General features: G+C 47.4%; 1 protein-coding gene across 2 annotated transcripts in view; it reads left to right on the forward strand.

Moving 5' to 3' along the window:
• The first annotated feature begins 2,598 nt into the window (after nt 1-2,598).
• Nucleotides 2,599-14,274, forward strand: part of LOC147890016 (primase-helicase Twinkle, chloroplastic/mitochondrial-like) — a 65,434-nt gene continuing 53,758 nt past the window's right edge. Inside the window, exons 1-5 of one of the 2 annotated variants that reach the window (XM_087390387.1) lie at nt 2,599-2,878; nt 3,019-3,131; nt 4,992-5,047; nt 5,190-5,247; nt 5,404-5,523. In XM_087390387.1, coding sequence (XP_087246513.1) covers nt 2,737-2,878; nt 3,019-3,131; nt 4,992-5,047; nt 5,190-5,247; nt 5,404-5,523 — 489 coding nt within the window. In that variant the 5' untranslated portion in view covers nt 2,599-2,736. Of the gene's footprint in view, nt 2,879-3,018; nt 3,132-4,991; nt 5,064-5,189; nt 5,248-5,403; nt 5,524-14,274 lie in introns of those variants that run through there. The other variant, XM_087390388.1, reaches the window with a different exon arrangement.

Below are 14,274 nucleotides of genomic sequence, written 5' to 3' on the forward strand. Positions count from 1 at the left end.
TTGCCTTTGTCAAGGCTAACTTCTAGGAAGATAGAACGCTACTACCAAAATGGAAGGCATCATTGCAAGGTCTAGACAACAACACCAACATATTCTTTGATGACATCATACAAAAATACTACAGTTACCAAGCAGCATTAAATGTGATTTGCCTAGCTGAATATGCATTGCCATACAAAGCAATGAAGGGCAAACAAAGAAATCTTAAAAATCCACAAATCTTATGCTTTTTGTACTTCAAGGAGCGTGAGGACGCTTTGTGCTTCTATCATGAGAATTGGTTGCTGTACATCCCATTTAGAAGCTTTGAAGAACAACTCATAAAAGGAGCCAAGACATGGCAAATGTGTATCGAGAAAACATAAATATCCTTAATGCAAACAAGAACAAATTCACAAAGACAATAGTTTCGCTCAATAAGAATAGCGAATCAGCTAATCACATAGCAACAAATCAAGTTGTTGATTGCGATCTTGGGTTGGGCATTTAAAGACAAAAAAATGAAGCACATTCGATACACAAAACTTGGACCTTCATGCCCAAAGCAAATTTCTACAACAAAATTAGAAACCTAAACAATCAACAACACTACTTCACAATGACATAATGCTTTTGAAAAACATTAGAGCCCGAGAAGCCTATCAACCTATTCTTGACTAGTGGCACTAGCATAGGTAAGACATTCGCATTGCACATTATAGTTGAGGGACTCATTCACCACCACTGTACACAAAGAATCAAGAATCATGCCAACAACCCCATAGCATTGCTCATGGCTTACACAGGCAAAGCGGCATTGAACATAGGGAACACAACCATCCACTCAGTGTTGCACCTTCTACTAGTCAAAGCATCATTGATAGGACAAAACATGTTAAACATAATTAATACTCATGTTCGCTCAATTAATCACAACCACACAAAAGCATTCGGTGTGCTAGATGTCATATTCTGCGACTATCTTTGCCAAGCAAGCCCTCTAGAGACGATTGGATCTTTACCCAATTAGCATGATCGAACATTCATACTGACAGTTGCAAGTTTGATGCTATGAGCGAACTACAACAATGTGTCAAAAAGATAAGTAATTCATACAGATACTAAATAGAGTAAGAATTGGACAACAAACTATCGAAGACCTAGCTTCCATGAACGACACATTTTATAGGGAACCGAATCTAGAAACCAAGATCATGCACCTCTTCTTCACCAATGCCCAAAAAGAAAGCCACAGTGAGCATGTTTTCAACAAACTACTAGGACAGCCTTACACACTACAAGCAATTGATTCCAAACATAAAATGTGCAACAGACGAATCAAACCACCAAATAGTGCGCAAAAGGGCATGAGAGTCGAAATATGCTTAAGGAATATAGACATTGTTGATGCACTCATTGATGGAGCTGATGGTGTCTTCCAAGTTGTGCCACAAACTAAGAACAACGAAGCAATACTATCAACATGGACGCCATTACAATCACTAAGGACTTCCAAACAGGGAAAAATTTTATCACGTGGAAGTGATTCCCAGTGTAGCCTGCGAATCCAAGAACCATACACAGATCTCAAGGATTGACAATGGTGAGTGTAGCACTTGGTCCAGAAAACATTTGAAGCCATGGTCTCACTTATACAGCTCTTTCTCGACTTGCATTCTACAGACCACCTATTCAACAAGCTAGAAAATTGGCACATAAAGGTTGATAGCGCTGTTCTTGCTAGATCTTGTATGTCCAAACAAAAGCAAAATGGGAATGCCTCCAAAAGGAAATCTGTACATATGTTAATTCGCACATTGTTCAATGTGCACATAGAAAACATAGCGGTACGCGAAATCCTTATGGTTGCTGACATTTTGTGTTTCTAAGAGATAAGAAACAGCCAAACAAAACTGCCTCTTTTACATGGCTTCAAGAATGTATCTTGCTTTGGTAGCTGCAGGCTATCACTTCTGTATAGACAAGCGCAACACTTGATCGTAAGCATGCTAACAGTAGCGAAGAAAGGCACAGAACCAATGCACGTGCTCGGATTATAAACCATGACAACGCACTCTCCAATGCTCTACAAGAACACTCCTGCAGCAGCAAGGTTATTAACCAGGCTTATTAACCAGGCAACAACAATCTACAGTCAAGCTTTGTCCAAATATGATCCAATTTCAATTAGCGAAGCAGTCATCGTCATAACTTGCCATTGCTACTGGTCCAACCACTCTAGTACATACATTCTCATCCTAAAGCAATGATCCGTCGAGCTACATCTACACATAGCATTTTCCAATGCCCACACCCCTCAACAAGCCCATCAACCTTTTTTTGGCATTCTCTTTCTTCTTCTTGCCCATGCAAAACAAGGATTTATATTTCTAATTTGTTTAAAAAAGCTTGCTAGAATGTCACTATCCACAATATATTCCCAATTAAAAAAAGAGGGGGGGGGGGAGGACTATTTCGAATGATGTTACCCCGCATGCATTGCTAACAATTCTAAAAAGCCTACCACACCCAGGCCACTACCTTCACCCATAGTCCTCGGCACAAACCTATAACTACCAATACTACTTCCTATTCCCATGGGCAAGCCATGTGGAATTAACGCCCTTGTATTATCTATCCTTAAGTGTAATATACTATAGACATAGATAGATGCAGATTAAGCCCTTAAACCCTTCCGATATAGTTACAGATTAAGCCCTTAAACCCTGGTAAAACTTGCATTTCTGTGCGTGAGCTATGCTAGCTTTGCGACCATGGATTCGCGTCAGGCATCGGCTTTCATGGAGAAGAGCAATCGTACCTCCCTTCACAGCCACTCAGGGTCTCGAAAATTCTGTCCTGCCTTCAGAACGGACAAGCCACGCCTTCACAACATCAGGTGTTTCGCTTTCAAACGGCAAGCAGAAACGTTGGTTTAATCAATAGTGTCCCAAGAAAGACTTTTATGCCATTGTGCGCTAGTTTCTGGACACGACTTCAACATTGTTAGGAAACTCAATGCACCGTTTTGCTGTTCAGGTGTACCCGATCGTCTGAGGACTGAAGCTTCGGTAAGAGAGGTCCTAGAAGAGCACAACATCTTCCTCACTTCATATCACGCGGGGCAGTACAAAAAACTCCTTTGCCCAAAGGTATGCGAGCTTTTAAACTCTTCATACGTAGACCTATTTCAAAGAATCTCGAATTGCTCGTCTCATATTCTCATGTAAGTTTGTTTGCTGACGTGCTATACTTTCAGAGCATTAAAAATGTAGGATCTAGATAAGCTTAATCAGTGCCATTGCTGGCCTTTTCAAGGGCATCCAATGCAACTTTGAGGGCCATGAAATGGGACAAGGCCCAGCTGTAAGCCATGTGCCTACATTGCTCTTTCATGCGCCAAAGCCCAACGCCGTAATATGCCATCGGCACCTTGGTGATATAATTGGCCACCAATCAATGTGTACTTCCAAGCCTTTAAAGCCAATTGTCGGCGTTTGTCCTTGGGCATTCGTTCAAGGAATGTGCTTTGTGATACATACTAAAGCTATAGAGAAATCCATTGCAACGTGTAGCTCAGTTAGCAAGGTTGGCTTATTTTAACATTTATTTTTCATTGGCTTGTTTGGTTCGTAGGAAGAACGAGGAGTTAGTAAACATTTTGTTTAGTGAAAATCCAGCATTATTGCTAGCACATCAAAGCTGATCCCCAGAGTTGACTATGAAAGAGCTAGGAACTCATGGTGTAAAGACCATATAGATGAGTATAGAAGCTTAGTGGATATGCGGATTATTTTAGTCTCGTGAGGCACATTGATAGGTGGAGGGTGAACCGGTGAAATAATAACAAGTCCTTTGCTTCATGAACAGCCAAAGAAGAAAGAGAAGGGGGGTAGAGAAGGCAAAGGGCTGCACAAAGATCCAATAGGAAGAGGATGGAAAGAGAGTCAAAGGATGAGGGTTGGACGAGGGCAAGCACATGGCTGTGGAGGTGGTGAGAGAGCCGCATGCTAGAGGGAGAAGGGGGCTAGGAGAGGACAGGAAGGTGCTAGAACAAGAAAAGGGGGGGGGGGCTTGAGAGAGTGTGATGGAGGTCCGGAGTTTCATCTCTGTACTTTTTCAGGTTGTAATAGACTCCTCCAAGTTATATAAGATCCATGGCATTTGGCATTTTACTACATTGCTCTGATCTGCCGCCCATGCTCTACTACTTTGCTCCACACCCCTCCTGTATCCTCTATCTCTTTTTTGCCCCTACTCTAGTTTGCTCCATGCTCCCTCCTCCATCTCTCATCACTGCATCTACTCCCCTGCTCATCTTCTTCTCACCCACTCATCTTCAGCATGCCTAATTGGTCCCCCCCTCAATGCTCTGTGATCCCAATAATATTTGCAATCTCATATAAGGTGATTGTGTTGCACACATCTGAATGTCATCATCTTGGATAACATGCTCACAGAGGGCCTCTTTATTTGGCCGTGCTGTATGGGTTCCCCCTAGATGTCGATAAAGCCCTCAATATTTTTAGAGCAGAGTACTCTCGATGGGGTGATTAATAGATTCTTAGCAATGTGCATGGTCTTTGAACTCTCCATCGTATCCTCCTTTGGCTCCCTAAAAATTTTTAATGCAACAAGCTAGACTGGCTGAAAACTGAGTTGTACAAATTCCCTCTTGCTCAGACGAGGCTATCAGTAATGGCTGGATGTAATCTTTTGGGCGAGCTCAACGATCTTTTGGCTCACTCGATGTAATGTTTTGGTCTCTAAGAGACTAAGGCATTTATGTAATCTCTCTTTGTTCAATTTGAGGCTCTCAGTATGCACTGTTGTTAACTTTTATATTTTTATTTGAATGGTTATGGCCGCTTCCTGTAATCTTTTGTTTAAGGCTCTCAGCAATTGTCGAGTTTTAATAAATGTAAGATCCTCTGTTCAATTTTTGCTCGGCCCTGTTTTTAACACACGTTTTTAATACCTTGTGAGAAGTGTGATTGTTGTGGCCATGACAGTGTGAAGGTGGACCTGGGAGAGAGCAAAGTCTTGCAGTGCATATTTTTCCTGATGGGTAAGTCGTTAATCAGGTATGCAATTGGTGGAAATGGGGTCTTTGCCATTTTTTTGATATCCTGTGTAGGAAACCATAAAAGGTGTGTGAAAAATGGCGAGCTTGGAATCAATCCTTGTTGTAAGCCGATCTCTCATGGCAGGGGATTCGCCATATGGAATTGCTTTCGAGCCGATTGTGGATACACTGGCCAAACTGGGGTATGTTGAATGTAGCCAACTAGGCTTGTGCTTGGTTAACTCTTGTGACAGTTTATTTCCATATTTGTATTTTATACATGCTATATTCTCTCATTCTAGGAACAAGAAAGTCAATGTCTGATGCGCAGAGTTTTGCACTCACAATTGTCTATGTAGGGCAAGAACAATTTACCATCACAGACTAATGCAGACAATACAGATGCTGATGGTGTTCATGAGACACATAGTGCAGGCTCCATAGATGAGAGTCTCCAACTAAAACCTTTATCTAACAAGGTGAATTTTGATTGCACTGGCTATGTAAAAATCCTCCTATAATGCCTGGAAAGTCAAAGCTTTATGATTGATTAGTTTTCATGTGCTCATAATGCTTTGAGATAAGATGTTAGTCTATATCATTTTTATATTGTGGTGAAATATCCTCGTTATTTAGTGAGTCCATTTTGTTAGGTAATGCGGGCTATCTGAAGTCGACTAATTGTAAATAGACTAAACGAGAGAATAAGCACGGTTTGGTGAATTACCTAGCATGGGAGCACTCTGTGCCTTGAATGACCACATTGATATAGTTTATAAAAACAGCATGCTTTAAACTATTTTGCTTGGGTGAAAGTGTTGGATATTGTTTTATTAATTGTATAGGACCTTGGAGAGTGCAAAAAGGCCTGAGAAAAGTGTGCTAAGTTGGACAACCAGCTTTTAGGAAAGGGCCCACATGAAAAAATGTGCCACATCTAGTGAAAAAATGTGCCACATCTAGCTTTATGGGTGCCTTTTCTAAAAAAGACCAGTTCAGCCAGCTTTTCTTGGCTGAAAAGCTCCCAGCTTTTAGGGGCAAAGCCCAAAACCATGGCTGCCCCTAGTCTTGTAAGTGAGGGAGCTTCTAAGCTCTTAGAATCAGAATTCTAGCTGTATCAGTTTCTTGCTCCTCCGTGAGCCAGTTGTATGGCAGTTTACATTGCAATAAAGACCCTCGGGGGAGGCACAGCCCTTGTTTTTGGCCCTAGTGTGGTGCCCTGCTTCTCTTTCTCACTCTCTCCCTCAATTGCGATTTCATGAAGTGCTGCAAAGTGACTTAAGGTGTGTTCTCATTAGCTAGAGGTTTCAGTGCTTTTCTCTTTGTCATAGGCATTAAGTCTATATCAACTGCATGTCAATGTCCCAGTGGAGGATCGGAGCTTCTCCCTGCTCCCCAAGCTCCTCCTCCTCATTGCCATTGCCATGGCTTCCTCTCCCTCCCCGTCCACCCCACCTTCGGCTCCCTCGCCACTCCTTGCTGCTCTGCCTCCCCCGTGCCCCTCCCTACACTTCTCCCTCTCCGTCCGCCCTCCTTGCTCCTCTCCTCCCCTTCACGCCATTCTGCCCCCCCGCCGTGCCTCTTTCTGCCCCCCTGCGCCTTCTCCTCCACCCCCGCTTCATCTCCGCCTCCCCCATGCCTTCTTCGCCCTCGCCCGGTCTTCTCCCCCCCTTGCTTGGAGGCTGCTGCCACCCCCGCCTCTTCCTCCTCCTCCTCCCTCCCACGCCCTTTCTTCCCGGCCTCTTCCTTTCCGCTCCCCTGCTTCCCTTGCCCTTTCTTCACCTCTTGCTCCCCCGCTCCCCTTGCCCTTTATTCACCCCTTCCTTTTCCCGCAGGGCCTTTCTCTGCCCCCCCTTGTGGGAGTTTTTTCTTCTTCCCTCTCCCGCCTTTTTGCCTCTGCTTGGAGTAGCTGCAGTTAGGTGGACCAGCCGCCTGTGTTGGGGCTGGGCTGAGTCTCGAGGGTCTCCTTCTGAGTCCCCTCGAAGCAAGACTTGAGCGAAGTGCGCTTCTTGAGAAGCCTGGAGGTGTCTTGGCACCCCGGGCTGCTTGCACGTGGCTTGAGTTTAGCTCAGTTCTCAGCTTGAGTGCCAGACCATTTGCAGCGCCATCGTGCCCTTTTTCCTTTCTTTATTTTTTGGAGCTTTGGGTTAATTGTTGACATTTGGAAGAACGAGAACTTGGTGGCGACTTCTGTCCGGCTAGAAGGGCTCAAATGGCATTACCTTCGAACCCCCTAAGCCGTCAAGGTTAATCTCTCTCCCTAGGACAAACAATAGGTCAAGCAAGCAGTTCAATCCCTCACGGACAGAGCAGTAGTGGGCCGGATAGTAGGGCTCACCCCTTCTAGGACCCAGATCCACCACTGGTTACAGGCGAGTTTAGCATTAGAGGGGGACCACATCCATGAGGTCACCATCTATGGATGAGGAGCCTTCCTTCTCTAGTTGCGCTCACCCGACACCATCCAAGCACTAGTTGAGCAGAGCCCCCCATCTATCTTGGCCCGCACCTAGTTTTCCTTTTCCCCTGGTACCACAGCTTTACAATAGAGGACATGGACTCATCCCACCATGTGCCTCGCTTTCCAGCGACGCTTAGTTTTCCAGGACTTCCCAGGGAGTACATGCCCATTCTCCCTTCCATTGGAAGAGCGTTTGGCACGGTTCTAGAGTCCCCCCCAGAGTCAGCCGCATCAGTGGTGGTGACAAATGAGGGGGTCCCCAGACTCCAACTGGTGATAGAGGACCCAGAGTCCATCTTGGCATTTAGCATTAGAGGGGGACCACATCCATGAGGTCACCATCTATGGACGAGGAGTCTTCCTTCTCCAGTTGCGCTCACCCGACACCATCCAGGCACTAGTTGAGCAGAGCCCCCCATCTATCTTGGCCCGCACCTAGTTTTCCTTTTCCCGTGGTATCACGGCTTTACAGTAGAGGACATGGACTCATCCCACCATGTGCCTCGCTTTCCGGCGACGCTTAGTTTTCCAGGACTTCCCAGGGAGTACATGCCCATTCTCCCTTCCATTGGAAGAGCTTTTGGCACGGTACTAGAGTCCCCCCCAGAGTCAGCCGCATCAGTGGTGGTGACAAATGAGGGGGTCCCCACACTCCAACTGGTGATAGAGGACCCATAGTCCATCTTGGATTGGATCCTTTTCGAGACTCTCGAGGGGGTGAGCTATGTTAGAGAATTGAGATCTTAGGATTACCGAGTCAGTGCCTCCATTTCAGAGAGCATGGACACCTGGCCAGGGATTGTTCTCGAGGCCCGAGACGATCCCCTCAATCGCAAGATCGTCAGCGAGAGCCGCAGGTGGACAGGCAGAGTCACCTGCATAGGCAACAGCAACAATCGCAGACCGCCTGGGTGGAGCCCTTGAGTGGGAAGTGGACAAAAGTGGAGCATAAGAAGAAACCCTCCAAAAAGACTCTGAAGAACCGATGAAGGAGAGCTCGCCTTAAAGCAGAGGCGGAAGCTGAGCGCGAAGGAGAGTTCGTCCCCCCAACAGATCTCGCTGGGGAAGGGACCCAGAGCATGCAGAGGGTCACTTAGCAGCAGCAGGGCCCAGGAGGCGCACGGGGCCCTACTCGACAGGCTAACAGACTCTCTTCGGTGATAGAGGACTTCGGGTTCGCAGGCTAGGTCCCAGAGACCGGCTCCGACTGCATCCCCGGCCTCTTCCTCCGTGTTAGGGGAGGCTGCCTCTCCCCCTGCCTTGGTCCTCCCTCCCCCCTCGCCCTCTTGCATAGTTATCACCCTGACCACCTACACCCCCCCCCAACTCGACAATCCCCCTTCCCACCCCCTCAGCATCACGATCTCCTTCTCAGATCGTGCTCGACCCTCAGCCCACAGGCAAGGGTGGATCCCGCAGACAGGGGCTTCTTCGTCCTCTCAGAAGCCTAGCCTAGTGGTTTCCCAGAACACGGATCTGCCTCATCAAACAACTTCCAGAGGGGCCTGTGGGGGAAGTGGCTCGTCCCCCCAGTCCTTAGCTCCACTGCTCTAGCCTGGGCGACCTCTTCCGAGGGAGTTCTAGAGGTTGGGCCTTGGAAGTACCTTGAGATTGAGGACTCCTATCCTATGCCGTTGGAGGTGATGCTTCTGGTTTTGTAGCCTCGGAAAGGGGGTTCGATCAGTGCAGTGGGCTCCCACACACATCTAGCTTGGAGGTTCTAGTTCACTTCCACATGGGTGGAGAAGTGGACTCCATCTATGTTTGATGCCATGCTTGGTGATTAGTTATCGCACATGATGGACAAGTGGATGGGTCCGCAGGGTCTGGATCTATGGCTCGCCCATGGTGTCGAAGTTAATTTTCAGCTGGGCTTCGCGCAGGAGAAGTTGATCTGTGGCCTGGCAGTAGAGTGGTAAGACTGCGACCCGAGGTAAAGCTTGATCAGTCGCACTGCTAGCCACTCCAAAAGTGTGTTGAGATGTTTGGGGTGGACGTCTCCTTTATGTTGCAGTAGGCACAGAAGGTAGGCGTGGAGCCGGTAGCCACTATGGTACACCGGAGGACAAATATAGTCTACTCGCCTTCCAAACCTACATCGAAGTCGCAAAAGGCAGTTTTCCTAGAACAAGTTCCCACTCACAGACGAGCCTTGTTTCTTGCTTGCAGCTTCCCCCTCCCCACCTTCTTCGAGATGCCTGCAGTAGAGAGGAGCACATGGGAACATTTTATCTTTGCAATCAGAGGGAGGGATCCTTGGCGAGAGGCGGAGCTCACGAGGGTCCCAGGTAGCTTGCAGTTTTCCTTTGGCCAATGGAGACAGGATGGGCTTCTAGAGTGACTCGACAAATTCTACGTAGGGGACTGGGCATTGCACAGGGGCGGCTCTACCGGCATCTTGGCATGTACCACCATGTCAGACCATTCCCCGGTGGTACTCTTCCTAGAGTAGCTTCGCACCGGTCTTTCCCAGAAGGGGATCCGCATCTCGGATAGCCTCCTACAGGAGGAGGTAAAGCGGGCAGTGGCCTTGATATGGCAGCTACCTGATGATGGGCGGCTTGGGTTGCAGATGTGATCCAGAGGAGCAATGAGGAGCTTTAGTGACAGGCCCTCCGACAGAGACATGCGCTTCAGGAGTGTGAGAGAGCACTGAGGCGGGATCTAGCCTCCATAGAGCGACTCAAAGAGCATGACCCAGACTCACGGGCTTTGGGGCTGTTGTGAGGCTGCGAGACTCCTTTTACAAGCTACGGAGGTCCGCAGAGCTGAGTTTTTGTATCACTCGTCCCGGGCGAGATGGATTCAGCAAGGGAATAGGATGACCAAGCAGTTTTTCTAGACTACCGGGCCACATTCAGCAGGGACATAGCTGTAGAGGTTGCGGGATACCCAGGGACAGCTGTATTCAGACCCTCAGGAGATCCTTGAGATTACCACAACTTTCTATCGGCAGTTGTTTCAGGCAGAGGTGGACCCTTGAGGCACTTATAGCACGTGAGGCAATTTGGGACGAGGTTCCTTCAGTGGTCACATCGGTTCTGAGCAGGTCCCTGGAGGCTTCGTTCACAGATTAGGAGCTCTGGGAGGCCCTCAAGGCCCTCCCTCCTCAGAAGTGCCCGGGGGAAGATGGCCTGACTCTGACTTTCTTCGTGAGCTTTTGGGAGCTAGCGGCTCTTTTGTCAGGAAATCTCCGACTCTGGTTCACTCCCGTAGTCCTTGAGTCGAGGTTGGATATGCTTGATCCCGAAAGGGGGAGATAGATCAGACATTCGGCAGTGGAGACCGATCACGCTTTTGTATACCGCATACAAGATCCTAGCCAAGGTCTTTAGCTTGCGGTTGCGGCCACACCTTCTAGACATCATCCATGACACACATACATGCTTTTTGCAAGAGAGGAGTATCCTGGACAACATTTTCACTTTCTGGGAGGCGGTGGATTGGGCTAGGGAGGAGTCATAGCCTCTTGTGATTCTTCCCTTGGATTTCGAGAAGGCCTATGACAAGGTGGAGTGGTCCTTTCTAGAGGGCACGATGCAAAGGCTAGGCTTCACGGACAGATGGATTAGAGGAGTGTCGGTTCTATGCGCAGGGAGCTCCAGTTAGGTGATCATTGGCGGACACACATAGATACCGTTTCTCTTTCACGCTCACTTTGCCAGGGCTGCCCCCTCACCCCCTTCCTCTTCCTCTTTGTAGTGGAAGCTCTGGGTACTTCCTTCTCTCCCGGTCAGCTGGGCTCATGGGGACGTGGCTTTTCATCAGACATGAGGAGCTACTAGACTTGGAGTTCGCTGACGACATATCCTTGTTTGTCGAGGGCACCACAACGAGGTTAGAGGCGGCTAGGGGAGCTCTAGCCATCCATTGTGAGGCTCTGGGGGCTCGAATCAACTGGACCAAATCGATCGGTTTCTTCACACGTGCAGAGGAGGTCTAGGAGGTTCGGGATTGGGGTTCGGCTATTAGCTTTCTGTGGATCCTGCGTGGGCAGACTGCGAGATACCTTGGCTTTTCAGCGGAGCAGCAGATCCCCCAGTGCTGCAGAGTGCGGCGAAAGCTCTTGTATTGGAGCTCAGCCAAACTCTCTCTTGCAGGCAGAGCGTTGGTGGTCAACCAGGTCCTCCTTGCTACGGCCTGGTACATAGCCTCTTGGTGGTGCTTTCACCTAGGATGCATGGGGCAGCTGAGATGACTGGTGCAGAATTTTCTCTAGGCGGGATTTGCAACCAGCCTTCAGAATTTCCAAAGGGCAGTGAACAGTTAAATAATTAGCAAATACTTAATTTCCAGCCACTTAGAACTTTCCACAACAAACCAGAAAGAGCTAGATCGCCCTCGTCCTGCACTAGACACCAGATTGGCCCTAAACTTAGCGCCCCTTTCAGTATTTCTTTATCTTTTATCCAGAAGGCGTTCAAATACAAAGAAAGCACTGTCGTGCGTCAGCCCAAAGACAGCCAACTGAATAATCCATTCACAGGCACTTCTGTCCTGCTATGCAATCATAGAAAAGGCATCCTAGTCCAGTGCATCATTCCATGGCAGCCCTTCTTCCGATTTTTGGCTGAGGGTTCTAACTTGGCAGCTCTGATACCCGTCAAGGGAGTCCTGGCACGAGAGAAATCAGCCAAATCTGTCATGGCAGTGGAGTCCTGGCAAGACTGAGGCCAGCAAAACAACCAACCCTGGCTGTTCCTGGCAAACAGAAAGGCTAGCTGCAACAAAGCAATAGGATCTGAAGGTTCTGAGGCAGTAGGAAAGATTCCGGAAAGCAATCAACAGATTGGAAGGCTAGGGAAACCTTGGAAGAGCAGCATACATGAAAACAAATCTCCTGGCCCAGTTCTCTAGCACTTTGGTAGGTGAAAATCAGCAAAAGCAACTGTGGAAGCGTGCTGGAGAAGATCGCCAACCGTGGAAGCCCTGGATGGCCCTGAGAAAACCTGAAGGTGACCTGTTAGAGGACACCGGAGCAGCCCAGATAAGTGCGAAATTGGAAACAACTGACTAGAAGAGCCCCCTGGTAAATTGTGAAATCACAGGTCAGACCTGGCAGCTGCTAGAAGCATGTAGCATGGGGCTCTGCACTGTGTCATTTGTATGTGTGAAAGGTGGAATAGAATCAAACACATCAGAGGCTTCCACCGAAGGCTGTGTTTTACAGTCCAGCCAAGGTAAAGGGGCATGCTAAGCAAAAACTACGTCCCTACTGACAATCACCTTGCCTGTGCTAGGCTGAAACAACTTGTAACCGTAGCTGTAGCCAATGAAGATGCATTTGACAGCCTTATCATCAAACTTATGCCTCAACTGAGAGGGTACATGCACATACGCAAGAGACCCAAACACCCGCATGTGAGAAATGACAGGCTTACGATATGTCCATGCTTCATAGGGAGTCATGGTCTTCAATGCCCAAGTGAATGCTTGGTTCAGCCCATAGTTGGCACAGATAATCGCATCCAACCAGAATTTATTGGGGACTTTCCCTTAAGCATGCACCTGCCCATTTCCGTTTCTGTTCTATTCTTGCGCTTGACAAGTCCATTTTGTTGCGGAGTGTAGGCCACTGTGCATTGATAAATGATACCCCAGGCTGCTAAAAGATCAAAAAATTCCCGGGACAAGTAATCACCTCCCTTGTCAGTGCGGAAGGTCAAGAGTTTCTCCCCATTCTCATTCTTTGCCAAGGCAATCCAATGCTTGAAGCAAGAGAAGACTTTTGACTTCAGCTTCATGGGATATATCCAAGTGAACCCAGTGAATTCATCTATAAAAGTAAAAAAGTAATAGTACCCCCCAAGTGATGCTGTCCGCACACATCTAGCTTCCTGGATGCACCAAGAGTCTCGTCCTTGGGAAATGGAATCCTATGCATTTTGCCCAACAAGCAGCCTCGCATACATGTTTTTTAAGTGCATGCATGGGTGGAAGATCTACGACCATGTCATGTGAATGCATCTTCAACAAATTGTTGAAGTTGAGATGTCCCAATCTCTCATGCCATAGATGTGTATCAGAAATTACAGATTCAGCTACGGCATTAGCTTCTATAGCCGCTTCTTGTGCATATATGTCAAGATGATACAGTCCTCTATCAAGTGTTCCAGTAAGTACAATATAGTGGTCGTATCGATTATCATAAATGGCACAGCGATAACCATAAAAAAGAACTCTGAAGCCATGTATGGAGATGACTGAGATAGAAATCAGATCCTTTTTGATACCTGGAACATATAAAACTTGCACAAGTTGAATGGTATCACTTGACACTATAGTGACAAGCACTTGACCAATCCCTTTCACGGGATATGCTGCATTATTTGCACAAGTGACTCTGCCCCCCCTTTGGAACACAACTCAATGTGTGAAAGAGATTTTTGCAAGAAGTGATGTGCTTGGAAGCACCACTGTCAAATTACCTGTCTGAGGCAAACTCTGAGTTTGCAAAAGCTGAATCATGCAGAGTATGACACTCCACAAAAAATGCCCACTCATCATGAGCAAGATTGGCTCCCTCTGTATTTGCGACATTAGTAGCTGGAGTATTTGTGACAACAAGATGTTGGTGTCCTGGCTGTCCCTGCTTCTTCTTCTCGGAAGCAATACGCTTTCGGCACTCAGAGATTTCATGACCTGGTTTCCTGCAATAATTGCAGTGTTTCTTTTTCTTCCCGTCAATAGAAGAGGAAGAGGTACTAGGTATAGGTTTGGGCTTGCTGTAATTTCCCCCCCTTTTTCTTTGCCCCTGTGATCAGTAGCA

Source organism: Dipteris shenzhenensis, chromosome 19 (assembly GCF_047967505.1).
Source record: "Dipteris shenzhenensis isolate YYH24624 ecotype China chromosome 19, Dip_SZ_1.0, whole genome shotgun sequence".
Lineage (NCBI taxonomy): Eukaryota > Viridiplantae > Streptophyta > Polypodiopsida > Gleicheniales > Dipteridaceae > Dipteris > Dipteris shenzhenensis.